The sequence below is a fragment of the Balearica regulorum genome, chromosome 19 (assembly GCF_011004875.1).
Source record: "Balearica regulorum gibbericeps isolate bBalReg1 chromosome 19, bBalReg1.pri, whole genome shotgun sequence".
NCBI classification, from domain to species: Eukaryota; Metazoa; Chordata; class Aves; order Gruiformes; family Gruidae; genus Balearica; species Balearica regulorum.
The window spans coordinates 3,068,630-3,096,236 of record NC_046202.1 but is presented as its reverse complement, the minus strand read 5'-3'; the positions used below and the strand labels follow the sequence as shown (position 1 = coordinate 3,096,236).

Here is a 27,607-nt window from a genome sequence, read left to right as displayed (position 1 = left end):
CCAGTATAATTTGTAATCTACTACAGTCGGAAGAGGAAACAGCAGCGCCCTGGTGAGAAACGCTGCCTTGTGACCTGAGTAGAGAACACTGCGGAAGCAATGCTGGCTCCCTGAACGCATTTGGAAAAGCCCGACAGACAAACTCAATAGCGTCCTGAGAAGCACACTCACTACCACGAGCGCTAATTACCGCCAGAGTGGGCTTTTTCTTTCATGTTTTGGTTTATTCAGTCAAACGTGGTTTACGTTTCTTTGTAAAATGTTGCATGTTTTCCTAGAACAAGTCGGGAAACTAATTATTTTAGTTAATGACCGCTTCTAAATTAAAGTTACATTGCAATTTCCTTGAATTCTATCCTACAAAATTTAGCCTTGTTTCACACCCTAACCCTCAATATTTCCAATACAATTAGACCTGTTAAAGAAAGAGTATTACATACTAGCTACAGCATGTACGCGCACACAATCTAGCTACTTAGAGCAAATTTTTCTCTCAGCTAAACTGGTGCAAGTCCAAAACCTATCGCTAACTTGATTCCAATGAAACGGATGGGAGAAAATAATGCAGCCAGTTGTTTTCATAACGTTTCAAACTGCTTGATATTGAACCTTTTGAAACAGCTGCACTAAATCTCCTGATTATCCTAAGCAAGCAGAACTTTCTCTCTGTTTGCATCCAGGCAAGGCATGTGAGAGTGACAAACGAGCTCATAAGTTGGAATACTCTGTCGAGACATGCGAGCGCCAGTCCAAGTGTCTCGGCCACTGATGAGACAGAGTCCTTTGCCCTCTCACCCGAGCTCCTTGAACTTCAGCTCTTCCAACCGCTGTCAGCGTCATCCACTCAAAATCTGAACATGGCCTCATAATGTTCCTTTCCTCCTTGTGAAGTTTCTCTTTCTTCTACTGTCTTTGGTTTCAAAACCTTTGTCCCTCAGTTGTAAAGTGTCCCACTGATACCCAAAAATCTCCTCTTGTCCCCAGCAAAGGTTAGAAGAGAGAAGGAATTGCTGTGACCCCTTTGTCACCCATTATCTTTACCTGGCCAAAGATGAAAGATTATGAAAGAACAGTTCAAACCTCAAGCTCTGGATTGAACCTGTCATTTACATCTACAGTTAGTGACGTATGGCTGGCCATTTCGCCTACCTCCAAGCATACTTCTTTTACTGCATGAAAAAGAAACTACATTGGTGGTTCAGAGAAATCAAAAAGGAGAGGACGCCACTTCTGCCAGAACAACAATGGTGTCCCAAGCCCCATGGCACCTCAGCAGCAGCTGTGAGGACATCCATAGTGATAACTGCCTTGTGCAAAACATACCTCCTTGAAAATCTGACACAAACGTCTGCTTCTTCCCTTGCTGTTTCCCTTGCTCATTTTGTACAGATATTGGCTTGCTGTGCTAAAGTTCCTCAAAGAGCTGGACAGTGAAGGTGCCTTGAAGAATTTCCCTAGAAAACCACCAACATGCATGTGAGACCGGTGTAATAATCATCTTTCAGGAGTTAGTTAGCTAAAAATATTGTTGGTGCAAAGCTCAAGTCCATTTATGGACAAAACTCTGAAGTAACTACAACAACACAACTCGATTGCCAGCTGCTGGCTGCAGACGTGGCATAGCCATAGAGCAGGCAGCAGCAGCACCACTTCAGCTGGTTTGCTCCAGACGGTGGTTACCAAAATCAGCCAAACTGGCCTTTCTGCTCTTAGGTCACCTCCAGCAAACACCAGGCAGAGGCAGGAGGGGTCCAGACGTTGTCATCCTATTTATACTAGACCTCACACCTTCAGCTCTTCACAGATGCAAAGACTGAAAGATTAGTTCCTCGTTACTACTATGGGTATAGATACGGAATATTTTGCAAACAAATGGGAAGGCGCCCTGCCCATCCCCAACATGTGGCCACGAGCCAGCTCTGGACCCGAAGCTGTGGCTGTAGCTACTGCAGCACTGGACTTGAGTTTGCAAACTCTTCCGAGGAAAGGACTATGTGAGCTCAGACTTAACACCCTACTAATGAGGTTATCGTACAGGCAGCTTCTAGGCACTGTGTAGAGACTCTGTTACTCCGATTTCTTGCACATGGGAATTTTACTAACGCTGTCTGCTGGTGAATGATGAAGCGCTTGAGAAAACAAGTATGCACTATTACTGCCCCTTGTCATGTCTATCAATCATAATTCATATCAACACAGCTTTGAATTCAAAGCCTTCTTTCAGGGATGACTCTGAGATGCTTCAGCGTTGTGAACTTTAGAAAATTTGGGTGTCTCAGACTTCTCTTCCAAACGATACTGAATAAAATGATCTTTATGAACTTGGGTTTTTTGTACTGGGTCAGCACTGTCAGAAAAACAGGTCAGCTTGTCTTAGAAACTGCAAATGACTGGTCTGGGAATTTCTGAAGGACACCTCTATGTAGCTGCATTGGGTGAGGAGATAGCGAAAGTTTAACAGCAGCCCCCTACTCAAAGGGCTTAGCTTATTAGAACTTGGCACTGACAATAAACTGCATGTTAATATATCTGTGGCTTTTTGTTCCCCCCCACCTTTTTTACCTAGACCTTATTTTCCCTTGCTCTAGCTGCGACAATTAGCACAAATATTTTAGCATCTGAATTCAATCCAAGTTGAATATCCCAAGTTATATAAAAAAAAAAAAAAAAAGGTCTTGAGAACCACCGCATATGAGAACTTGATAATAATATCCATGGATAATTATAATAAATGGCTTGTCTGAAACACCCATAGGATAGGAACTGAAGTAAACCATAGCAATCTCTTTCCCTCTTCCACCCACCACACACCCTCGGCAGCTCTTCTCTTTTACCCGTGACTGTTAAGGACGTTTTCTGGCTCTGTGACAGCATCGTGACTCAGGTCATGAGAAGTGTCAAAGATGCATTTCCTTGAGATGGGAAAAAGCAACTGATTTTAACAGCCCACAAAGACTAAGCAAAAAGAATAAGCCCAATCAGCATATTTAAGGGTAAAGATAAACCTTTTAAAAGATACAAGTATATTTTATTTCCAATCTTAATGCTTACTTTTCCTTCCATAAAGTGTTTACATTTTTCAGACTACCAAAAATGCACAGTTGATTTAAATGCCTAACTTAAGAATAATAAACTGAAAAGAGACAACAAGAGCGGCACGCATTTACTGCATAATCAATCACCAATCATACACACAGGGAACCTGATTCAGACTGTAGACATAAGGGATCTGCCCTGGTCCCCTCTCAACAGCGGCTCTGCCCCAGGACACCCACTGCCAGGGGACGCAGAAGGTGTTTGGGCTTGAACTCAGCAGGTCCATCAGATAAACTGATTGTTCCCACCAGCTCTTGTCCCATTCCTTTCCCTCGCTGGCTGCTAACACAGAGCTTCACATGCTTTCACCTTCTCCATGCCAAACCGTGCTTGTCATACGACACTCTCAATACTTAAACCTCCTCCTTTAGCTGATATGGTCTCTTGAAAAACTCTAGATTCTACTTTCTCACCTTCTGATCAAACCTGGTACAGGCCTGTATCAGGTGAGCAAAGCTACTCTTTGTCATTTCTCTGATCGCAGCTCCCTCAAGCCACTTACATTCCTTGACCCACGAACAAATTTTTGGATCACGCTGTCTAGATGTCTCTTCTCCTGATCTAATCCCAGCTTTTCCCCTTTTGCGCTTTGGACATGAACACCATTCAGAAAACTGTCCCTGCATCACTCCTTCAGTGACCAACTCTTTTCAGCTGGCTTGTTATTTCAAAGCTCAATCTTAGTGACTGCTTTTATGCTGATCACACTTGCTTCTCCTTAAAACACTGCTCAGCTGTATACAAGTGCGTCCAGTCCTCTGTGCAGACACATAAAGCATCCTGCGAAGCCATAAAGCAGTTGAGCACGTTCCTTCTTGTGCATCACTAATATTGCTATTTATCAATTCCCAATTGGCAAGAACTGCAAAACCTTATCAAAAGCAATGCATAATCTGCAGGATGTCTTTATTACTCACAATGTTCAAGAAGGAAATACACTAGCCTGTCTTTGATAAACTGGATAAATGGTGAGATTTGCAGATGGAAAAACACCATTTTCCTGTAAATTAAGAGGAAGTAATCGAGGGAACAATTGAAATAACAGTAGAATCCCAAAATGTCATTTTATTAAGTAATTTTCAGAGAAACACTTAAAAAATCCAGTTACCATTTCTCCTTGGACTCCCTCAGTACATGCCTCTGACACATCAACACTTGACCCTATAGAAATTTTCTTCAGTTTGATGTTACCGAGACTGAAATCATCCATCTTGACAGGAAAACTTCAGTGGGACGCTCACATCTGTGGTAATCCAACTCCTCTCTGCCTTCCACCTTCCGTTCACCTCGCGATCCATCTTTGACATCGTGGTCTCCTGTGCACTACCTATTACTTCCCCTCCGCCTGTCTACCCCCAATCTTTCTGAAGCGGTTTGCTTTGACCACTGCTACGGCATCTGCTGTGCTAAATCACTCAGTCATGTATTTTTACACTTCATATCTCAAGAACTGCAATTCCCTTCTGATGTCAGTCTCCTTCAATTTTCAGTTTATCTGGAATACTCGCAAGTTCTTTTTCAAATATAAAGGCAAATATGCATTTGCCCCAGTCTCAGATCTACACTGTTACTAAAGTCTACTTCAAAAACACTTTATGTACAGACACGAGCTTCCCTTGTGACAGAATTTACCAGTCTACTTCCCTACTTATCTGAAGGGAATGGATCTTTTCCTTCCACTTCAGAAACTACCCAAAACATATCCCCCTCTTCTTTTCACGCTGCTGATTCTCCATCCATTAAAAAAAAAAAAAAAATAGCAGCAGCTAAGCCCACAGCTCATTTACAACCAGTAAGCCCCTGGCCAGTACTCAAACTGGTGCTTAGGGTCCGACTTTCCTACCTCCTCTCCCCTCCTCTACATGTGGCATCTGGGGGCTGCCGGAACCGCCGGGCTCCGGGGGACTCCTGTGTGCACTTCCATAGCCGAGAGGCTTTGCATAAACCTGGGACATTTCCAGAAGGAGGTAATGGTCTCTAAAAGTCACTAGCAGAAAATTCCTACCAGGTAAATTTTTTTTTTTTTTTTTTCAATTGTCTTTATAATCACAGAACGGTAGGGGTTGGCAGGGACCTCTGGAGATGATCTCGTCCAACCTGCCTGCTAGAGCAGGATCACCCAAAGCAGGTCGCACAGGATGGCGTCCAGGCGGGTTTGGAATCTCTCCAGAGAAGGAGACTCCACAGCCTCCCTGGGCAGCCTGTCCCAGTGCTCGGTCACCCTCAGAGTGAAGAAGTTTTTCCTCATATTGAGATGGAACTTCTCGTGTTCCAGTTTGTGCCCGTTGCCCCTCGTCCTGTCACTGGGCACCAGTGAAAAGAGCCTGGCAAATAATGTAAAGAGAAACACCGAAATCAAGAGTATCAATCAAGAGAATCGCCACACATTTGAGGCAGAGAATGTGGAGGGTTTATACGAGTAGCTCAGCGACTGCAATATAAATTCTTCCTGCATTAATAGAAGTCTGTTCTTATTACTGCTATTTAGTCAGTGTTTTACACCTAGTCTACAATAACCAGGAGCACACGTGAGAGTTGGGAACCATCGGAGTGAAAGAAAATTCTAAATAAAATAACCGCTCGGAAAAGACACGGCTGCCTTTCCAGAGAAGGGCTGGCGAAGAGGGCGGGGCCGCTCAGGGGCGGGGCCGGGGCGGGGCGGGATCGCCCCGCCCCGGCCCCGCCCCTGAGCGGCCCCGCCCTAAGAGAAGACACCGCCGGGAGGAGAGCGCCCCCTGCAGGACGGCCCGTGCCCAACCGCTGGGCTGAGAGGGAACGGTGTGAAAAAAAAAAAGCCGGATTTGGAGAGAAATTGAGATTTCGAGACGAAGGTGGGAAGGGAATGGGTTGAAAAGACGTTTAAATAATAATAAATAATAATAATAATTCAAAAAAGAAGAGCCAAGTGTGACGCTGTGGAAGAGGGCAGTGGTTAAAAAAAATAGGAACATGAAAAGTACATTAAAAAAAAAATAATCGTGCCTGTTCTGCAGCTTGCTTGATCGTTTCTATACATTTCTAAAAAAATATTTTCTGTCGAGAGAGAGACGCTTCAATTTACAAAATTAAGCTTAATAGAGACTTTTCAAACAACTGTTTTCAACTCGTGTTTACAGTGCCAGCTCTCAAGTTAAACGTCGGAAAGGAACTGCCCTCCGGTGCTTTAAGTTATTATACAGTTAATTTTCTTTGAAACTATTTTTGTCTGCCTCTCTCTAAATAGGTGGTTTCTTAAGTGAGTGTTACTTAAAGGAAACCAATCTGTTTTTCAGGAAGGGCTGATGATGTCAGTCCTTTCAACTCTGCTTTCCCATAAGAATTCTGCTAGTAAAAGGAGTTTCACTCTGGGAAATAGTGAAAAGTTAACATGAAAATATTTAAAGCATCTCAGACTGCATGTTTATCAAGCCTCTAGTTTTATGCTTGGATTTTAATCATCTTGCGATTGTAACAAATGAGGGAAAAGCGAGAGAAAACCTTTTTGATTTTTAAGATTAAAAGGGATTTTACAATGAAAAATGTGCTACACTAAAATATTTATAAAGAGCTAAGTGCAAGTCTGAATGCAATATATACAGAGCAACATGGTTTTTCATAATTCTAAATTTATGTACTCCGTTTCAGCGTAGGTATTAAATGTGAAACAGAACCACCGTGTACTATGAATGGTCTTTTGGCAAAACTACACCATCCAAATAAATACTTCAATCCCCAACAAAATGACCAGACAAATGCAGAGAGTATTCACATTATCACTGCATGCCTTTAGCGGGTATAGATGTGTAGCAGTATGTCCCGTGCATGTGCTTAACTTACTATATTATGGGTTGTTCTGATACTGGACACTCCTGCAGTCGGCAACAGCCAAAACCTCCAAGTAGAGCTAGAGAGACTTTGACTTACTGGTGCTGCAAGAAGCAACAACAACAACGTACAGTAAACTTGAATTTGCAGAATAAAAATAAGAAGAGTTATACGGAGCTGCCAATCTTTCAAGCAAAGCATCACATTTTTACAGCTAAATGCTCCTTGCTGGTCGCATACAGGCGTCCTGAAGGTACCAGGGGATACACTGGTGTCATCAGGGACATAGTTCTGCTCTAACTACTCACCCATTAATCCACACAGCGTACCTGTGAGACAGGTAGTACCACAAACCCCATTTTAGGGAAGTGAAAAGGTCACACAAGGCCATATTGTACCCTAATGCTCAGCCCCACACCCAACTGATGTCATAACGGTCTGATAATAGTAAAAGCCCATAAAAGGATCCCAGCCTAACTCAGATAGTACTGACAACACGCTCTGGCAATCCCACGGCATGACAAAAATACAGCCTCGCTGGATTAACAGACAGAGTAACCCAAACAAAATCTGTGTTAGCTATAAAAGGTGCAAAGGAAAAATCTCTTTATCATCCTCTATTTAACAGTTTACTTCATTCTGCTAAAAAGAACAAAGCCAAACTATGATTCATTTGGAAATGAAATCATCCCCACCCCCAGTAAAGGCTTCCATCGTGCGGGTAAACAGTTCGTGGGGTACTCCGAACAAAATGTAAATAGATTGCCTGGCTACTATATACATAGCAAACAGTTTCATTTTGAAACTAGGAGTTAAAAAACAAGTGAGAAAAATATTACAAAGTCTGATCTCTGAAAATATTTACAAGAATAAAAGCTAATCGCAAGTTAACATCAATAGGTTACAAGTGCTACTCAACAAAGCAGATAACAAGCGAGCGCTTTGCTCACAGAAGTCGGGTCTTTGGGCGTGAGGTTGTAGCAATGCCATTGTAACGCCAAAGAAATAGTAGCAGAAGGATTATCAGCACTTTTTCTAACTTAGGGTTTACTGAAACTTTTCTAGATTGCAACGGACGTAAGAGGAAAATCAGGATGACACGACTCCACGCAAAAAAAATCCTCCAGAAATCAAAGCACTAGCACAATCTTCTCTGAATCTGTCACTTACTCAGCAGTTTGTCCCAGTGGAAGGGTGCTCTCCAGGACACGCTCTTTGGGTTTATTACCATTATAATCAGCTGCACTTCGCGGGATGATTAAGGGAAGTAACAGTTATTGTTCTTGAAGAAAACTACATCAAGTAATTCCACACACGTGGAATGCAGAGATTATTCTTCTTGTTAGACAGTAGTAAACTGATAGACAAAAATCTGCTGAATAGAATTGACCAATGGTCACACAGTGAGTTAAAAGGGAAGAATTAAACCCAGAACTGCCCTCGTTCTGAGTAACAGTCTACACTCCTGTCACCAGACTGCCGTAACTCCTCCAAACAACAATCATTTAACATTATAATATGATAAGGAGCTGTTACAATCTGAGTAAACACATCTTAGTTCACAAATTAAAATAATCATGGGTCGCTGCCACACACGCGTGCGCATGCACACACGCACACACACGATCCCTCCACTGAAAGTCACTCTGAACTTCAGCTGGGTTTTTTTTTCCCAAGTTGATGATAAATGGCTTTTTGTAAAAGGCATATAATATGGTTCGATATCCTGCCTGCTTTCAGCCAAGTAAACTAAAAGATTACTGGAATGAAAAAGCGGCAATAATATTACTAAAAACATTACAATATTTTACCAAATTGATTATTTTAAACCAAATGATTTTGTCTTTTTTCCTAAGGTTTTTTTGAAGACAGCTCTGCTAACTCCTCCATACGATCCCCACAAATTTCTCATGGAAAATTTTCATAGGAAGGTTTGCAAGTTACCAACACACAATGTGTCCAACTTCAAGCCCTTCTACACCGTGAGAAAGTGAGGAGCGCAAGCTGCGTGAAGTTCTCCGGAAACCGAAGTTACCTTCCTATGCCCACGTGCAGCCTTCAAATGGAGCTAACTGTTTAAACAGAGCTAATTTTCAAGCAATGATGACTGCACAAAGACCTTGGAAAAAAAATCCGATTTATTTATTATATTTCAAGACAGACATTTGAAAACTGAAGCCTTAACACTCTTGAGACGCTTCCATAAATGCTGCTCCCCTTCTCTCAGTAACTCGTCCATGCGTGTCTGTCTGCTACCTAGAAAATCTGTTCATCACTGAGGACCCTAGAGCAAATGAAACTGCTGTTTCTTCTTAAAAAGAAAAAAAAAAGTATCAAATCTATTCAAAACTTCAAATGTACCTAAGAGTACTGTAAAGGCAACAACTTATTGCAATTTCCCTTGACAGAAAACAGAATTGGTTAGATGAAAGCTACACAAATTGATAGTTCCTTCCTCTCCCCTACGTGATGTCAGCAGTTAAAAGGCATTGGATGTGCCATCGTAAACCTCTACCGCGCTCCCCAGCCTGGCTCAAGCCTGACATGCTGAGCTGCTGTACAGTGATGAGAGAGAAAGTAAAATGGTAGATACAGAAATGTCGCCAAGGAAGAGGAAAGTACGGATCCCGTTTTGGGTGCCTTCCAGTGGCTCCAGGCAGGAGAGCATGGCTCCAGGACAGCTATGCAGAAAACTGTGTTTAGAAACATCCAAAGAAAGGAGAAAATACAGAGGCTTCTTCTGAGACAACTCTGGTTCCTTTAATAATCAACAAGGCATAAAAACAGTCCTTTGACTCAGAAATCCCACAAAGGTTCTCTCTAGAGCAGTGAAGATGTTGACCACGACAGCACGCAGTTGGGCGTTCACAAGCCCTTCTAATTCTACTCATCATTAGGGAGGAGGGACTGCTCCTTGCCATTTTTAATGCCCTCAGACTGGAAAAGGGTGGCTACCCATGCCAAACGCTATCTGAACTTCCACTTCAATGGAAGCTGTGACTTAACTCTTAATAGAAAGGAGGGGTAAGGACACAGCAAATTCTGAATCCAAACAAAACAGCTCCTAGTACAGAACTCAGGAAAGAGAAGGGCAAAAAGAACAGCACAGACGAAACTGAAGAAGCCAGGACAACGATGATGTTTTAAGAGGCTCCCTTTCCCATCCTTTTAGCGTCTCCAAAGCACATCCACCACAGGAGTAGGATGTACATATCAATTATTACAGATTTTTTCCCTTAGTACATTATTTGTCACACTGCTCACACACAAAAAGTGGACAAAAATCAGCCATCAGCTTCACATTGCCTAGCTTCCAGATTTCTCCTCAAACAGTATTTATTCTGGGTATCCAGATGTGCTTCACGGTCATCGAGGTCGATGAGCAATGAGAATTTTAGGTAACCGCATTTGAATATAGACCAGATTACTGACCTTGTGCTAGATAGAAACAAAACTTGAAACCTAAAGACCCCAAAACTTTCAGTTTAGAGCGTAGATTATTAACACGTTTGTGATAGCACAGTTTACTTAAACAAGTTGCAAAACTAGAACCATCTTTCTGAAGTATTTATACCATGGCTCATTCCTATAATATTTGCATACGTTACATATTTTTGCACAATACCTGCAACACCTTATTTTATGAAACTCATTTTTTAGTGGCACAAACTACATGGGCAAATAGAATGAACCAAACAGACTCCTGCAATCTCCAGTCAAATCAACGTTTCTGTCGTTCAGGCTGTTGGCAAATACCACTGAAACGTGAAGCTGGAAGACTATGAAGACCTTTAGGCCAGCAACTCCAAAGGTATTTAGGAACTAAATCTTTTTGAGTCAGGCAGCTACACAGCAGCCACTGAAACACCTTAGAAGACATGGACATTAATGACTCAAGGGGAAACGCTTCTTGACAATGTAAATGGGAGGAAAATAAGCAAAAAAAAAAAGGGATTTACCATGGAGCGGTGAGCCAGACGGGCTGCTTGACAGGCCTGGAACAGGGCTACAGCGTCCTCCTTGCTTAGATGTCAGCTCTTGCTCGATCTCTTCCAACCCTGCACTCTTTTGGAATCGGCTCATGCGATTTACCACGCGGGGTGACATGTGTGTTCGCACACAGGGCTGGCCGCCGTAAGGATTGATAGGAAAGACGTGGGAAGTGCCACGAAGCGTGCTGACCACGACCCAACGACAGTCGTGGCTGAAGGAGATATCCTGTACCTAGAAAACAGAGGAACGTGGGAATGTAGTCGCTGAGGTACACGCATCTAACAAAGGAAAGGGACTATCATGTTTTAAACACAAATCTTAACTGGAAATGTGAATACACCCCCCTAAGTTTAGGCAATAACTTGAATTTTTGCACATATACCAATGAACTTAGTATTCAGTACATATTCAATATATATTATAAATATCAGCTGCAGTATAATACCCAGTTCCGAGTTTTGGGTACTTTTCAAAAAATTCTGAGATTTTTATTTTCAACAGGCCTGCACTTACGAAAACAAACCATGCTGCAAAGTACTACAGAAACCCGCAAGAGCTTGGGGTAATTTTCAAATAGAATTCAGTTCTAAAAAGAGTTGGGAAATCATTTCAATTACACATTTTGTTATTTGCTTGTTTACTTTAATTTTTAGAGATTACCCAAAAAGGGGAAAAGGGAGGGATGAGAACAAGAGAGGGATCTCACCGCTCGGCCTGAGTTTGACAAATACTGGCACTCAAAACTGTATTTTAAGTCAACAGAAATACCATGTCCTACATTACAAACCAAAAATCAATGCCCAGTATTTTCAAAAGCTGTCTATAATGATCGCTAATCCTGCTACTATCAGTTTATCCCTCGGTGGAATTACCATTCATTCAGTTATCCCTGGACCTACGCTCTTTTTTTGGTTTTACAATTTTGTCAAGAAGAAACTGTACAGCTTTGGCCATTTCTCTATATAAACTCACTCCATTTTACACATAACAATCTTTATTAATCAGCTATTAATGTCCCAGGAAAGACCCCAGTTAGATTTCTTCTTATCCATACGCGTACTTATCCACCACTTGAGAAACACAAGTCTTATTTTAGCCTTAAAATGGTCGGTCTTGAAGCAAATATAAAAACACAGTTAAATATTTTCTACTATAGTTACTCCTTGCATCTCAGATACAAAGTCCAGAAGGATTTAATTCTCTTAAGTGTGCTTTACACAATGCTTTGATGGAAAGCAAATTCTTGTTCCTGAAGGAATGCGTTAAAAGAGAGATTAAAGTTTGTTTCCAACCCCATACTGGCAGACAACTCAAGAAAGCAAGTAGTCTAGGTTAAAATGATTTATCAGAGAAAAAAAAAAAAAATCCTAAAACAATTCTTACAAAAATGTTTTTAAAGGTAAAAGCTGACTAAAAAGAACCACGTAGGCAAGTGGGATTTAACACGGCAAACAGACATATAGACGAAGGATTAGTTCTCATTATATTATTAAACAGCATAAACTAAATAAAATTCTTTAAGATTTCACTGAAGCCAGTTTTACAATACACCAGGTACTCAAATTGGAGTAAACACTGATAAAATCTTGACAAATATTCCAGAAATGCACTCTAGCTATTCCAGACAAAAGCAGCAAGCATTCATCAAAGTGCAAGTTTCCAACCGAGCCCTGAAGCCTTTGAGATAAAAAAAGGATTTAAGTCTTGGGACTTGTGACAAGATATTTGGCTGACAGACTGTCACGACACAAAATGCTTCATCAACATTACACAGATAAACTAAAAAACAGCACTACACACCTGCTCTCTCCAGTTACGGTGACATACCCAAATGATCTGCTAATGATACAGCTAAACAATCTCCCCAAAATCTGACAGGTTTAGCACTTTCAGTGATTCTGGTATTACTGACACAAAGTCCCAGCACTTAGAACTCCTCGTTTGCCTACAAAGCGTTTCACCTTAATAGATTGCTCAGAAAGGATTAGAGACCCCACAGGGATTAACAAGAGCCAAAAAAAGAAACCCCAAAGCCGTGGAGTCAAACCGCGGCACCAAGAGTATTTCGGTGCTTGCTGTTTCTACCAGTCAAAATTAAATCTACAAACTGTATACAAATTGCCATTCTCAGTTACAACAGAATGATCACCAATATAATAAAATCATTAAGGCTGTCAGAATGTATTTCCGATCCTATCAAAGCTCCTGTTTTCTAATTTCTAGTAACCTGAAGAATGGTCACGTCTGTCAGTAGATGCTGCCCCCTCTGAACACATCACTCTTTTCCAAATACTTGGTCTTCATTTTAGATCCAGCTTTAAATTCCCTTCCTGATCTCTAAAGCCATCTATCTGTCCCAGCCTCCAGAAAACAGCTTTTCTCTTCCTCCTCTTTGCCGTTCTGCTCACTCGCTCCACGCCTCCAACACAAGCTAGTTGTGTCTCGCTCTGTAGTTCCGTGTTCCTTGCCAGGAGAGCGTTCTCTCCCCTGACACCACAGCCGCCTGGAAGGGACTTTACAACCCTCCCCGCGAACTGGCACCCTCGAGCAGTATTTACAGGACAGGCTCAGGCCCCCTGGGCCTCCTCCATCCCTTCCCTCCTGCCCTTCAACCGATTTCACAGCCAGACTCTTGAAACCACTGCTTGCGCTCACGTTTACCACGTACCCTCTCACGATGTTTGGTAGAGCATTTTTAGAGGACATTTCATGAGATGACAGAGAAAAAAAATAATTGCATCTCATGGTACTGCGTAACAGAAATGTGTATTTTTCTACATTAGCACTCAGTTTTCAGTACGCATCCTTCGGATTGTGTTGCTTTAAAACCACTTACAACAGCCCTGGCGTATGACAACACAAGCCAAGAAACTGGGAAACGATCATTACAGGATGTTTTTTCTCAATGTAAACATTACACAGAAAAAAGTATTCCTGATCTTCGGGAAGAAAGTTTGGAACAACGTAATCCAAAACGCTCTCTTTAAAATAATGATCCCAAACACTTGCTGCAGTTGGAGAGTTGGGTATCATGGTCATGATTACTTTAACTATGGCTGAAACCACAGAGGCAGAGAACAAAACCTGGGTTTTAAGACTCAGTAATAATACCTAAAAAAAGTGTTGACAGATGAGTGTGAAATGAATTAAGATTTATAGGAATGCAGCTGTGAAACCCTACTCAGCAGCGACAAAATGTATTTTGGAAGCTACCACCACACATGTAGTAATTCTACCTATCTCCTACCAGTCTCAAAAATGGCCACGTTGGTCCTTCACAGATAAACCAGGAGTAGCAGTACTACAGACAGTTCAAGGAGGTAATTCAGAGAATATTTCCAGTTTCACACGAGGGCACGAATTAAATACATTCCTATCAAAACAGCACAAATCCCTCTGTGGAATGCAAAGGAGCCCGCAACTTTCCAGTAGACCTGGGAGAGAGCAGTGGACCACGCTGAAAGGAGAATGCTCGTCACAGCAGCCTCAGAAGTGACTTCAAAAAATCAGCTGCGTGTGTCCACGAAAAAAAAATTATAAATTATCACATCAGACTTGCTGTTATCCACCACACTGTTACTGTACATTACACAGAGTTCTTGACTGCTTATAGTATAAACAAACTGCACAGTGGCCCATTAGTGGTTTTCAAGTTTATGCTAAGCGTTGCAATTTATTGCTGTCCTTTACCTTAATGTACTATTATTTCATGTATTTATAATATATTTCTGGATTTGTTGTTAATTATGATGTAATGTTTAGATACCAAAGATCAATCAAGACCTCATAGTGTTTACAGATATATGTTAATAAAGTACAAAGTACACTAGATCTCTCACGATGCAAAGTTTATTCTATAGCTCAAGGTCAACATCAGATTTAATACTCATGTCTGTTAATTCAGAATCGTATCTATCCTCTTCTGTCTGGGCCAGTAAAGGGAATTATAGACCTGAGATTTTGTTTAACTTAGGAACCCTTAGGATATTTTAAACTGCAATAGTAAATACTTTTGTGGGAATATCAGTGCTTTCGCCTAGCTTTACCACCATTTCTTCCTCCTTTGTGAGCAGTTTGGTTCCTTAAGCTGCAATCTACATTTCTTGCATATCCGAAAGTCTTGGGGAAATCACTGGAAATCACGCAGTGAAATCACTCGGTGAAATCACAAGGGCCTGGTTAGAAACACCAAAGCCTTTTCTGGCCCAAAGGAACGCACTTAAGACAACCACAGAATGTGATTTGGATAACAGCACGTATCCTCCAGTTCGCCCATGGCTAATCCAGGTATTCTGTGACTCCTGTTGTACAGGAGGGCTGCAAAAATTTTGTCCATATTTCACAGAAATGTTGTCCATATTTTATAGACTATTCAGCTTTCTCCACAAACCCTAACCAGTACTTGTCAAACCCAAGAGGCGTTCTAGCTGGCCAGACACCCTGCACCTCTTACATTACTGTCTACTACTGACTCTGCTCAGTATTAATATGATAACTTTGTTGTAATAAAACATCAGTAACCTCACAAAATTATCAATACTATTTTCAGAATCATGATAATATGACTATTTCCCTATCAGAGACAACTAAACAATGTTTCAAATATTCTGGGAGGCTTTAGCATGACTTGGAAAGAAATCATCCAGAACTTCTATGAAAGGAAATAACAGTCTGAGAAAGGTTTTCTTAACAGGTTCTAGAAAAGAAATCTTTCAACACGCTTGTGTCCTTCAATCAGTCCTCCATCTTGTAGCTTCCTTCAGCTTGTCATTTCTCTCACCTTCACCGTTCATTTCTCACAACCCTTTCCATTGACGTTTTCACTTCTAACCTCCATGACTTTTCACTTTTCGTCTTCTCCTGTTTTCCTTCAATTCCTCTTCTCCTACGCTTCTCTTTTAACTTCCACTAACCTATTTCCCTGTGTTTCGAACACTACGATGTAAAATCCTCCGGAGCACTGCATGAACATTTCGCTGCCACGTCAGAGTCTGACCCGAGTGAGACAGTGGGGTAATTTAATATCTGGAGTCCTACAAGGACGTGTCGTGTGTCAACGGCTCCACTGAGGAGCAGCTTTCAAGACTGTAGAGATCAAAATACTATTTCTGATATTCTGAAATTCTGGAGGAAATAATCTGAACTGAAGGCTTCAAAGCTGACATACATTCACTTATTTTATATATGTATTTATATCTATATGAAGTTTTTGCTATCATTTTTTCCTTATTCCCACAGCTTCTCCAAATTTAAACATGATGTTAATTAGAACGTATTCACAAAATAAATGAAAAAAATAATTCAAGCCATAACAGAAAGACAACAAAACAGAAGTAAGGGCAGCACACAGAAGCCTTATTTTCAAAGCAGTTGATTCAAATGGGATAGTCAGAGGTACGGCTGATTACACAAGCGGTCGCAGGGGACAGGCAGTGACCTTGCTTACCACTGCCCCTGGGAATGACCACCGCCCGTACCCAGCCTCTATATGCCAGGGCTTTAAAAGTTAATACTGTACTAACTTGCTGCACGATGCTTAAATGTATACTATCACTTCTTTTCTTAGAAAGGAGAGAGCGCGATACTGGCCTATCACAGTACGTCCCCAGGCAAATCCGCTCCTGATGCACGTGCGTAACGCAGCAGCTGGAAAACAAAGCTCACAACGCTGCACCGAGGATTTTCACAGTGATTACAAGAAACAACTATTAACATGCATTTTGACCTTCCTAGGGCTCTTTTTTTTCCCCAGTGCCCCTTTTTCAGTCATGGTGAGTTACATCAGGAATAATATGTATTTACTTGTGCGTTTCACTGCACAAGTAAATTAAACTTCAATAGCGAAGTGAAACAACAATAAAGCAGGACTAGCATTACTGCAACAGGAACTTAACCGAGTTTCATGCACACTATGCAATGTCACAGAGAAAACATACCATTATTTGAAGGACATGACTTAAGTATTTAATTATGCTGTGCAGGGATATGGCAGAAATAAAAAAAACAATATCATTAAACAACGAGAAAGAACAGCAGTACCGAGGAGGCAAGGGTCAAAATAAATTAGAAAACTGGTCTGTATTTGAATTTTTTTGGTTGAGAAAATTAAGGAAATGATGTAGCAACAAACACAAATGAAAAAATAATAAAATCATGGACTACACAATATGATTTATCAGACCCACACAGACCCAACTCTGTCTCCCCGAGTCCTCGAAAGTGATTTCAGTTCTGTATAAAACCGATGGCAGAATGTGGGCACAGTGAGACACTCACGTAGGGTCCTCCAGCCAGAGTAGCTGCTCTCTATTAATAACTGAAATTGCCACCGCCACTCTGCTTAGAGCTCCGTCTCCTCAGGACAGTTAAGCTACTTCTAATTGCAGCAGTTTCTTATTGTCTGCTTTCATCAAAGACTCATCAACTTCCTTAAATCAATCTTTATTATTTCAAGACTGTGCCAGATTCTTTCCTAGAAACAAGGAAGTCTCTTTTCCAGAGACTGTTTCAATAATTGCAACTACATAACTATATCAAAAGATAGGAAGAAATTTCTATTAACCACGGAGGTTCACAGCACACGTTTGTAAACCATTCCAATGTTTCACTACCTGGACCCAGTACGTGACACAACCCTGAACAGCCTCTATGAAAGCACGTCACAAAAACATTCACGCATTCCCCAGAAAAGCGTAAAATTGCTCATGTTCTGCGGCAGCCCATGCTGGAATGTTTTTATCGTTCCCTCTGTTTACCTACACTGACTGAAGTCAGTTGTAACAGCGGTCTGAGAGGCAGAATAACAAAAGTCTGACAGCGTAAAAGATTACAGAGGACCCTGGCCACCAGCCCACTGATGCTATCATTACGTTTATTTGTTCTAGGTTGAGATAATACTGTTTTCAGGGATTTTTTTTTTTTCTGTTTACAATTTCAGATCAAAGAGAAAGGATCATCAGGTGACAGTCTAACTTTCATCTGCAAGTAAACGAGCTTCCTCAGTTCAGAACATGCTATACCTTTATTAAAAACCTTCCGAAATGCTCTTGGATAAAAATATGAGTGCAGTAAGTGTTGACTTACAATGCAAGAGCTCTAGGACAAGAAAACGTATCCTTAACCAAAACGTGCACCACATACACGTGCATATTTTTTCCCTTTCCAGCTGAATTGTGCGAGCATGGATTCTCTGAGAGCTTCAGTTCTCTCTCTGGTACGGTTAAATACAACCAGCGCTTGCAACAAACCTTCGCAATTTAACACAGTGCATCAAACACACTGGGTTTTGTTCTCTTAAGTAAAAAAAAAAATAATAAAAAAAATCTAAAGCGTAAGTGGCACTTAAAGGCTAAAAGATATTAATCCAATGTAAGTGAAACAGTGCCTTCTGTCTGTGTTTGCAGAAAAGTAACTTTGAATGTTGTGACCTTGGGACTGCCATCACTCGAACCAATGAAGTACCTGAGCACTTCACATTCTTTCATGGCCGTTGTCCTCACAATTCCCTCATGAGACAGAGGTCCACTTTCCATCTTACCCCATCTTCATCCGAGGCACACAAAAAAGACAGCGGCTTTGTTAGCAACTGAGTGGTCTTTGCAGTCCCGAATCAATGTTTTATTCAGCGCATAAGGCTTCATCCTATATTTGCTGCTCAAAGTCAGCAAATACAACATAGATTTGCAATAACAACACTTCAAAACTCAGTAACACTCTGTTTCATTCTTCAAAGCATGCAAAAAGAGAAAAGGAAAACCATGTTATGGAGGCTAGCTGTGAACGGTTGGGGAGAATACTACTACTTACCCTTAATTCCGTACCAAGGGGAATGGAAGCTCAAAAAAACCTACCTTACAAGCACAGTACCTAAATCTCCCTCAGCATCACAAAGCCATCACCAAGCTGAGTGGCAGGGCAGACAAGCCCTACAAAGAAGATCACTAACAAAAAAACCCTGGAAGATGGCTCGGAGGTGCCTTTGGACACCGCTCCAGGGAAAAATGACCATCAATTGTTCAGAAAGTGCATAGGATCGTATATTGAATATATATTGAACACCAGCACAACGCGCCGTGAGCAGCATTTCGGTACAGGGAAAGCTTATCTTGTGGAGGAACTTGTAGCAGCCTCATCCCTTTCTCCTCCTTCCAAAAGAAACATTACAAATAGCGTAAGTGTAGCTATCGGGATAGACTGCCAATGCAAACGCAAGGTTTTGTATTAAAATCAATTTTCATTTTTCCTTTTCTCAAAATCAAACCAGAAAGTCTCTATTTTATTCCGTTCATTAAGGTTATTATTTCCGTGACACTGTCTGGTTGGAGTGGCCAACTCATGCTCACACAAATGCTGCTTTGGCTAAGGCCAAGATCCCGATGTCCATAAAGGAGACCAAACCTCTACAGATCTCCTTCCTGCCAGTGTCTCTGTATTTCAGAAATGGTCAGGAAAAGATAGACATGGTCTTCGAGACTGACATTTATCAACTCCAGATCAGAATTTGTCTAGAATTTAGAAAAATTAATGCATGACGGAACATCCATTCTTTAAGTCACAGTAACCGTATAGCTAATGTATCTGACTCGGTAGAAAGACATGGGGGTGACTTAGACACACTGCTTGACTGCAGTAAATCGATCAGAAAACACCATTATTAAATCACCACACTTGCTTCTTTTTCTTTACTATACATTAAGCATGCAATTTAATCGACTTAAGCTGCTTCTGTACACGAATGACAGAGGGGACTTCCTGTCACCTTCTCTTAGGAGACGGATAAGAAATAGCAAGCTCTTGGTCTGCCCTCCAACCACTGAAGACAAGGTAAAACCAAGACGAGGAATTCTGCAGCCCTGCAAAATGGGATACTCCAGGGCTGACGTTCTAAACTGGGTGCAATTACAATTCAAACACTGTTTGGACATCGGCTATACCTGTTAATATTTGGAATACTAATATATTTGTTTCCTAAATCTCTGCTCCCAGAGAAAAATTGGTATGCCATGTATTACACAAAGCATACAGAGCAGATCCAACACTTCTTGGAAAAATCGGTTGTACCGTGTAGTCCATGTACGGTCAGCTTGTGCACAAACTGTGATCCCATACAGGGAACTTCAGTGTGTCCAGCAGCTTAGACACAGCCACGCAGACAAGTCCGTGAAACTTTTATAAACATTACCAACGTACCAGTTTTTGTCCATGAACTAAATGGTCTTATGGTATCAGTAATAACTATTTACAAGGAACACGCTAATGGATTACGAAGGAAGAAAAAAAAAAAAATGCATCAGGCTGAAAGAAGGCTATTTTGGGAAATGTGTGGCAGAGCTCTGACGGCCAGAATCTCATGTACAAAAGCAGATGATTTCAGTACGGACGTTAAAATACCACATATAACAAGGGCATAATGATGATGTTTAAACAATTTATAATGGGTACTAGCTAAACAAATTTTGACACTGATAATCACTCATGTCCATCAACACAAATTAGAACTTTTTATAGCTCCAGTACAGAAGGTGACCTTTAAGACCATTGGCCTTGATTCACAATTAGCTTTAAACCAGGGGGGTGGGAAAAAGAAAATAAAAAAGTCTGGTTGCAAATGTATAAATACTATTCTAACCAAGAAAGGAGGTACAGAGGCTTCCAGTGTGTCTCAGAACTTCTGCATTGAGAATTTTAAACTGAACGGTCTCCAAAATTCTTGTCTGATGCTACTCATACATGAAATTTAGAGAACAAAAGAATAGCAACACATACTACGCTTCCTTCTTATTCCAAAAGAAAAAGTAAACCCATCCATTGTATTATGTAAATATTTTAGATACATGTGCTTTGAGAATCACAGGTACCAATGCGATATTGTTGCTGGATAGTTTAATTATCCAGGGAGTTGTGAAATCCACCAACGGGCCTCTGACTGGTTAGAGTTTTCTCTACTATATACCATTCCAAAAGCTATACTGTTCACATCCCAAATGAAAACTATGTGGCAAACTAGGAAAAAACTTTACTATGTTGATTCTGAGAATTTTAATGCATTGCTTTCACAGAGATGCTAATACTATATCCCAAAAACCGTGTATCAATAAAGGTTTATTCTCTAAAACACGTTATGTTTGGTTTCCAACGTATGCCTTAAAAACAAACTTATCAGCTGTAAAAAACCAGAACACCACCTTTGTTCCCAGTGACTGGAGTCCTCTGCTTTGGTTTTCAATACTGGCTATAGGATATTTCCTGTTTTTTCTCTGAAAGTAGAACTAAAAGAACTCTAAAAGATTAAACACATTATAGGACATGCTCAAATAGATGACAGAGTATATGTATACAGACAGATCTCAGTGCCCTTTATCTGATTTGTAAAAATTACTTGTAAATACTATATATATTACCCCATACGGACAGTTTTTCCTAATTTCATCCCACTTTCCAGATTGGTTATTCCTTCCTGCAGTAGTAATTACACTCTTCCAGAACAGAAGCAGTAAAGCTTTAGAGTATTTAAGCTCCCAGTAATTTAAATTCACACAGATTGAAACATTATTGACCACTACTATCCTGAATGAAGCTTTACTTATTACAAAGGTAAGGCAAAAAACTTAAGGGAAATGGCAGAATCCATAGAAAAAAAATGGTTTGAAGGAACTACAATCATGGTACCACAATAATCCAAGCTTCCAGTGTCAGGGTCATAATCACAGTGCCCGAGGCTTCTCTCTGTCACACTAGTTTACATCTGCCAGACTGTCACAAGTCTGTGCTTTCAGTGTGTAATTGCATCAGCAAGTGCAATACTCATTTCTTACCCTGTGGTGACATTTTTATTTAGGTATTTAAAACAAGTTCTTCAACAGTTACTCAACGCTCCAAAGGTGAGGCTCTCCTGATGCCTACAAGCACTGCAGCAAAGGATTCAAGCGTAATACGCTGCACTGCTGCTTTCACAGTGACGCCGGCAAAAGTGATCTCTCTCACTTTTTTCAACAAAATCAGGTTACCGAGCATTTTTCAAAACATGATTTCAGCCTTTTTCACCCTATGCTAATCTAGCCTAGTTTAGTCTTCCATCTTTAACAGTGAGATTTTCAAACTGGGAAGTTAAATCCGTATCACTACAGTCTCCAACAGGTTCCCCCACTTTGCTAAAGTGTAGATAAAAGTTAATCACGGCCTTTTGATTAACTCTTCCTCTCAACTCTTTAATTGTCTGTCTTTGGCTTTTACCACCAAAGCCAAGCAAACCCTGACAGTTGCTTCACGGGCACTAGACAAATGTTTAACATGTTACATGAGAAAAGGTTAAGTACAAACACAGCTAATAATCTGGGCTCTTTGGAGGCAGCGTCATATCTGAATAAATCTGACAGCACCTCATTGTAAAGGGCAAGAATTTATTATTGTCCAGGTTAAACGCTGTGCTCTTATCCTTTCTGTGGCTATAACATAAGAAAGGCTCTTTGTGTGCTGAAACAAACATTAAAGTGCCAACATACACAAAATGTATAAGGTGTCTGGGGATTATTCTTCAGCAAATAGTTTAACTTACTTTGGCTTCAGTCTCTCCCCTGTGAAGTGTATACAAATGATGGACGGCACTTTGTGATGATGACCAAGGATGTGTCAGTATTTGAAAAACATGGAAATCATGGCCTAATGTGTCAGTAGTGACCAGCAACATCCCTGGGTAAAAAAAGAAAAAGAAAAAAGAAACACAAAAGCACAAGAGATTAATCACTGCAAAAGAGGAGGCTTACGAATCTCTATCTGAAAAAGCTAGCGTGGCTTACATTTTGTTTTCTGGAAGCAAAAGTACACAGTTGCAGAAAATTACTGAATTGAAAGGGATTCACTTCATAAAAATGAATCAGAACTTCAACCGAAATCATACTAACAGTATTACTACTGAAGACTTACAATACAACTCTACATAAGCCAACTAAAAAATCTGGGAATATTCTAACTAAAGTTGAGAACTTGTGTCGCCAATATGAAGCACTGAAGTGATGAATGTTAAGAGTGAAACTCCAAAATGCTCTTCATTGGGAAGGAGATAGTACAAAAAAAGATTGATGTTTCCACAATGATAATTTTTGGAAGAAGAAACATTATCAAACCCCAGCCAAAACAACCCAGACCAAAACCGGTCCTGAAGAAGCATCTTTCTTATAAAAGTGTATGAAAGAAACGGTCTGATTTATTGCTTGAAAGGCAGCAAATCAGAGTTGAGAGCTTTCAAGTGAAATATTAAATTAGGTACTAACTTCATTGAAAACAGGTCACTGATGGATGTACTGAAATGATTAAATTAGAAGATCAGCAGAATCACAGTAACTTATATACGCTATTTACTTTTTTCTCCCACTATATGTCAGTCCATAACCCAGTTTTTAAACATTTACAAATGTTTTTGAAGTCAATTTGCCACAAAAGTTTAAGTTTTTATACCAAAAAAGAAGTATTTTTGTACATATGAGAAAAGTACGGCATCATGGCAGAATTTAGGACTACAGTAAAGAAACTTCAGATCTATTTTTCTGTATAAAAATTTCTATATTACCATGCTTATTAACAAAATCTAAGAAGTTATCACCCATCGTAATCCTCCAACATTTAATTAACGTCAAGTACAAAGTGATTTTAACAGTTCAATAGCTACATTGACGTGCCTTTAAATAATTTTGCAGGTATCGCATCTATTAAAGCAAACCAGGAATTTCATATAGCTCTGTTGTGTTGATTCTCCACATAAAGCATAAACTCTCTTATCCTTCAGGAAGAGAACTCGGGTCTCCACATTTTACACGACACCTATTCAAAGGATAAACAATTACCTTATTTCTGTCATAAAATAGTGTTTGCTTTCTCAGTTTATTTACACATGGCTCCACGATCCATCTTCTGCTCACTGCTGCTAAACAAGTATCTACGGTACAAGTTTAAAAGCTCTCCCACGTTACCATTAAAGTCCTAGAATGGGCCACTTTTAGAATTTTGGAATTAAACTGGGGGGAAAAAAAAAAAAAAGTCTTGCACGCAGAGAAGCACGCTTATAGTAAATGTTAAGTTTAATCAACTTTCCTACTGAACCACAGTTACAACATCACTACTGGCCATCCTGCGTGCCCTCCCTCTCTGGCAATCCTGGAATTCCTCTTCCCTTAAGCCCAAATTGGAAACTTTCAGCAGCCAAAGCCTTGACCTTGTGGGCCCAGCGTCACTCCCCGGTGCCTGCTCCTCCTCCGAGGCCGAAGCAGGTTTGTGAGCACGTCTCGGCAGAGAACAGCGGAGTCCCGAACCCCCTAAACTGGGTAACCCAGCATCATCGCAGACCTCGCGTGACCGCGAACGGGCACGTGCCTCAGCTTCTCTCGACCATAACTCTTACAGAATAAGGATCTTATGAAGATAAAAAAATACTTTCAAGACTGTGAGGCCCACTGGCAGTAAGGTACAAAACCGGAGAGAAATCCAAATTGCATTTAGAGACAAAATTGCCTACAAGTTTCCTTCTCAGCTTGACCACTGACGCTGGCAGGGCTTGGACAGAGCGAGGCCACCCACGCTGCACACATCCATTTCCGCAAAATCACACAAATGCAAAATCTTCAATCTGACCTCAGCCAGATTCCCTCCAGTAGACATACTTTTACTGTTACAGGCTGTTACTCTGTTTCCGAGTGTTAAAAATGAAAGAGAGTTTGTTATGGAGCTAAGAAATCCGTGAGTGCATTTGGGTATTATGTTTGGGCGGTAAGGCATGTGAGTTGAGGTTGGTCTGGATGTTAATGTTGGCTTAACTGGCAATTTCCTTGATTTGTAGTGACTGTGTTGATAGGAAATACAGCTAAACTTGCTCGAGTGCAAGCCAGCCAAGTCTTTATTGTGGGATTATGCACACAATTTGCATTAATTCTGTTCCGAAACATCACAAAATACACTTCTCTTCCAGTGAAGTGTGCGGTCCTCAATAATATATAGCATTTCCAGTGAGAGAGCTGGAAGCAAATAGGGGTTTGTGTGCTAGAATTAGGCTGCCACTATTACTGGAGCGAGGATAGTCCAAAAGATCTAATTCAACACAGGAAGGATCTATTTTCTATGTTCCCATGTTTGCCTCTCCTCGTGCATCAGATAGCTTTACACAGAAGCTGAGTATGCTTTTGGTCCTTCTAAGCTCGCTCCTATTCCAGATGGAAAGGACCTTTGGAGAAGGAGAAGCCGGAAGAGATGAATACATAAGGCTTCTCTCAACAGTGAGGAGACGGCCTCAGCAAACCCAGATTTTTTTTCCCTCAAAGTGCTAGAAGTCTTTTATAAAAAACACACCCAGAGCTGAGTGCACCCAGAGATCCGAGCACAGCATTCTTCATGTGTATCCCATCACGTGGCACAGTGCAATGAAAATTGTAAAAAAACAAAACAAAACAAACCCTAAAAAAAACCCAACAAAAAACTTTAAATGAGCCAAAAATCTGTCTGGAAGCTGGAGACAGAAAGCTGCGTAATAATCACAAGCCAGTGAAAACACAGAATTACGATACTGCACTGTCCATCAAATCTATCGGTTGTTTAGCTAACTGGTAACTCCTTTCCAATATTGGCTAGAAACGCAGGTGTCTGCAGACGGTGCAATAAACCCCACAGCACGCAGACGTGATAAAATTTCACCCTTCCCCTCACAAGGGGTTTTTCCCCCAAAGCTGTAAGCGCTATTTAGCCCGAGCAGGGCGTTGCCGGAGAGCTCACTTTGGGACCATACACTACAACGTGTTGCACAAAGCTGTAAAGCACACGGTGTGACCTGGTCGTTCTTTTGATGACACACGCCATAGCTGAACAAACGAAGCCGTGAAACGTGCTCACCTATCCGCGGGTCTGATCAGTTCCATATGATCTACGTAGTTCTTGGATCCATATTAATGTGCATGGCCTTTGGGTTTTTTAGGTTTCGTGTTTTTTGGGGTTTGGGGTTTTGGGGTTTTTTTGGTTTTGCTAACTTGAAGGAGTACAGAAGTGGAAAGGAATTGGCTTAAAAACAGAAAGATGGGTAGTATCTGATTTGGCAATTGTGCATGCCTAATCTAAAATCCTGCTGTCACTGTTTGGAATAAGTGCATTTTATTAGATGAAAGCCGAAGGAAAGCAGGCTCTTCGCTTATATTAGCAAGGCTTTTTCAGTGAGTTAAAAGGAGGACCTACATACTCCCATTTGCATTTGAAACACAAATCCATACTTGCAGAACCTGCATCAACACAGAGGTCCCAAGCACAATACCACAGATGTGAAAGGACGTGTATTTATAAAACAGCATTCTGAAATATCTAACGTACTACTGTTATTCAAACAGTAAGTCACCCATGGTTTAGAACATTTGACTTGGGGTTTGGTGCGGTATTTTCCAGCTCTCGTTACTTCACACTGAAGAACCACAGTTTTCCATTATTACCGCTCAGCCATTTCGTTTCTCCCTCTGTCTCCCTGCAGCAAACGGCCGCTGCAACACCCTGGCAGAAATACCTCATCCCAGCAGAGGAACATGAACTTGAATCTTGGTCGTTACCTCACTTTCACTTTCAAGTGCAGGAAACTTCAGCTCAGCTTTCTAACAGACCTCGTGACAGTTATCCCAAAAAGTTGTTTAGACGGAAATATGGGTTAAAGCTGTCATAAGTTCAGTCCAGGCTGTTTTCTCTTATGATGTACTTTATGTATGAATAATCATAGATGAAAAGTGAATAATTCTCAAGGATTTCCTGCTTATTTTTCAAACTGGCATTAATCCCTGTTTAACAGATAACATCTGAAATCAATTGAAAGTCTTGCATACACAGAACCCGGTGGAACTTTATGTGTCAAGCAGATATTACTTAGTATGTATCTCACTGCAAAAATTCTGATTTTGCTTATCCATAATACGAGGGGTGCAGCTAGGTTAAATTAATGACTGTTTTACTCTGTGGTTTTTCAAGTCCACAGAGATGATTAAAATCCAGTTTAAAAGGAACAGATATCCTAGCTGGGGAAAAAAAAAAAAAATACCAAAGCTTTGTTTTACCTGACAGATACATTTGCCCTAATTTACAGCTTCCTACTTTTCACGCATTCTGTTTGGGAATCAATAAGCTTCTTTCAGGATAGAAACATTAAAAAAAATACAGCGAATATATGCATAAAAGGAAAAACTAGTACAGATGCAGACTGCGGGTTAAGAGCTATTTATGCAGTATCAGAAGACTAAACCAGACTCTGGCCTGGCCATAAACTAAGCCCACGCCCTAAATGAGGTGCCAAGCCACAAAAAGCATTTGCGTCAACTGGGAATACAAGGAAAAGAAGGACTTCTAATTATAGGGCCTGGAAGCGGAAGCCCAGAGTGATTAGGAGTTTAGGCGCTGCTGTATGTTTATCTGGGAGCTTCCTCTCGCTCGCTCTCGGCCCGGGTTTGATAGATGAGGGTTGGCCTGAAGGGTGGGATAGAAGTTGCTGATGGTACACAGAGTTCTCCACGATCCGACGGAGATGCAGACCGAATACTAAGGCTTCTGTGGCCTTGTAGGAACATAACTCTTTTCAACCAGGCGTCAGCTGGTTAGCCCAAACGGCAAAATTAGAGAGCAGCAAATCTCGGTTGGGTACTTGCTATAAAATCTAGGAAACCTGAGTAGCCTAAGCATCTCCACCACATCCTATTTATAACACCTATCT

General features: G+C 40.9%; 1 protein-coding gene across 17 annotated transcripts in view; it reads right to left on the bottom strand.

Moving 5' to 3' along the window:
• The window catches only part of BCAS3 (BCAS3 microtubule associated cell migration factor), a 366,523-nt gene that overhangs the window by 236,463 nt on the left and 102,453 nt on the right, over positions 1-27,607 (bottom strand). For all 17 annotated transcript variants that reach the window (XR_012838343.1, XM_075771147.1, XM_075771145.1 and 14 more), the window contains exons 14-15: positions 22,448-22,581; positions 10,860-11,124 (exon numbers count right to left, since the gene is read on the bottom strand). Coding sequence is in view for 16 of the 17 variants with exons in the window: in XM_075771147.1 (XP_075627262.1) it covers positions 10,860-11,124; positions 22,448-22,581 (399 nt within the window). In the remaining variant the exon portion in view is untranslated. The remainder of the gene's footprint in view (positions 1-10,859; positions 11,125-22,447; positions 22,582-27,607) is intronic.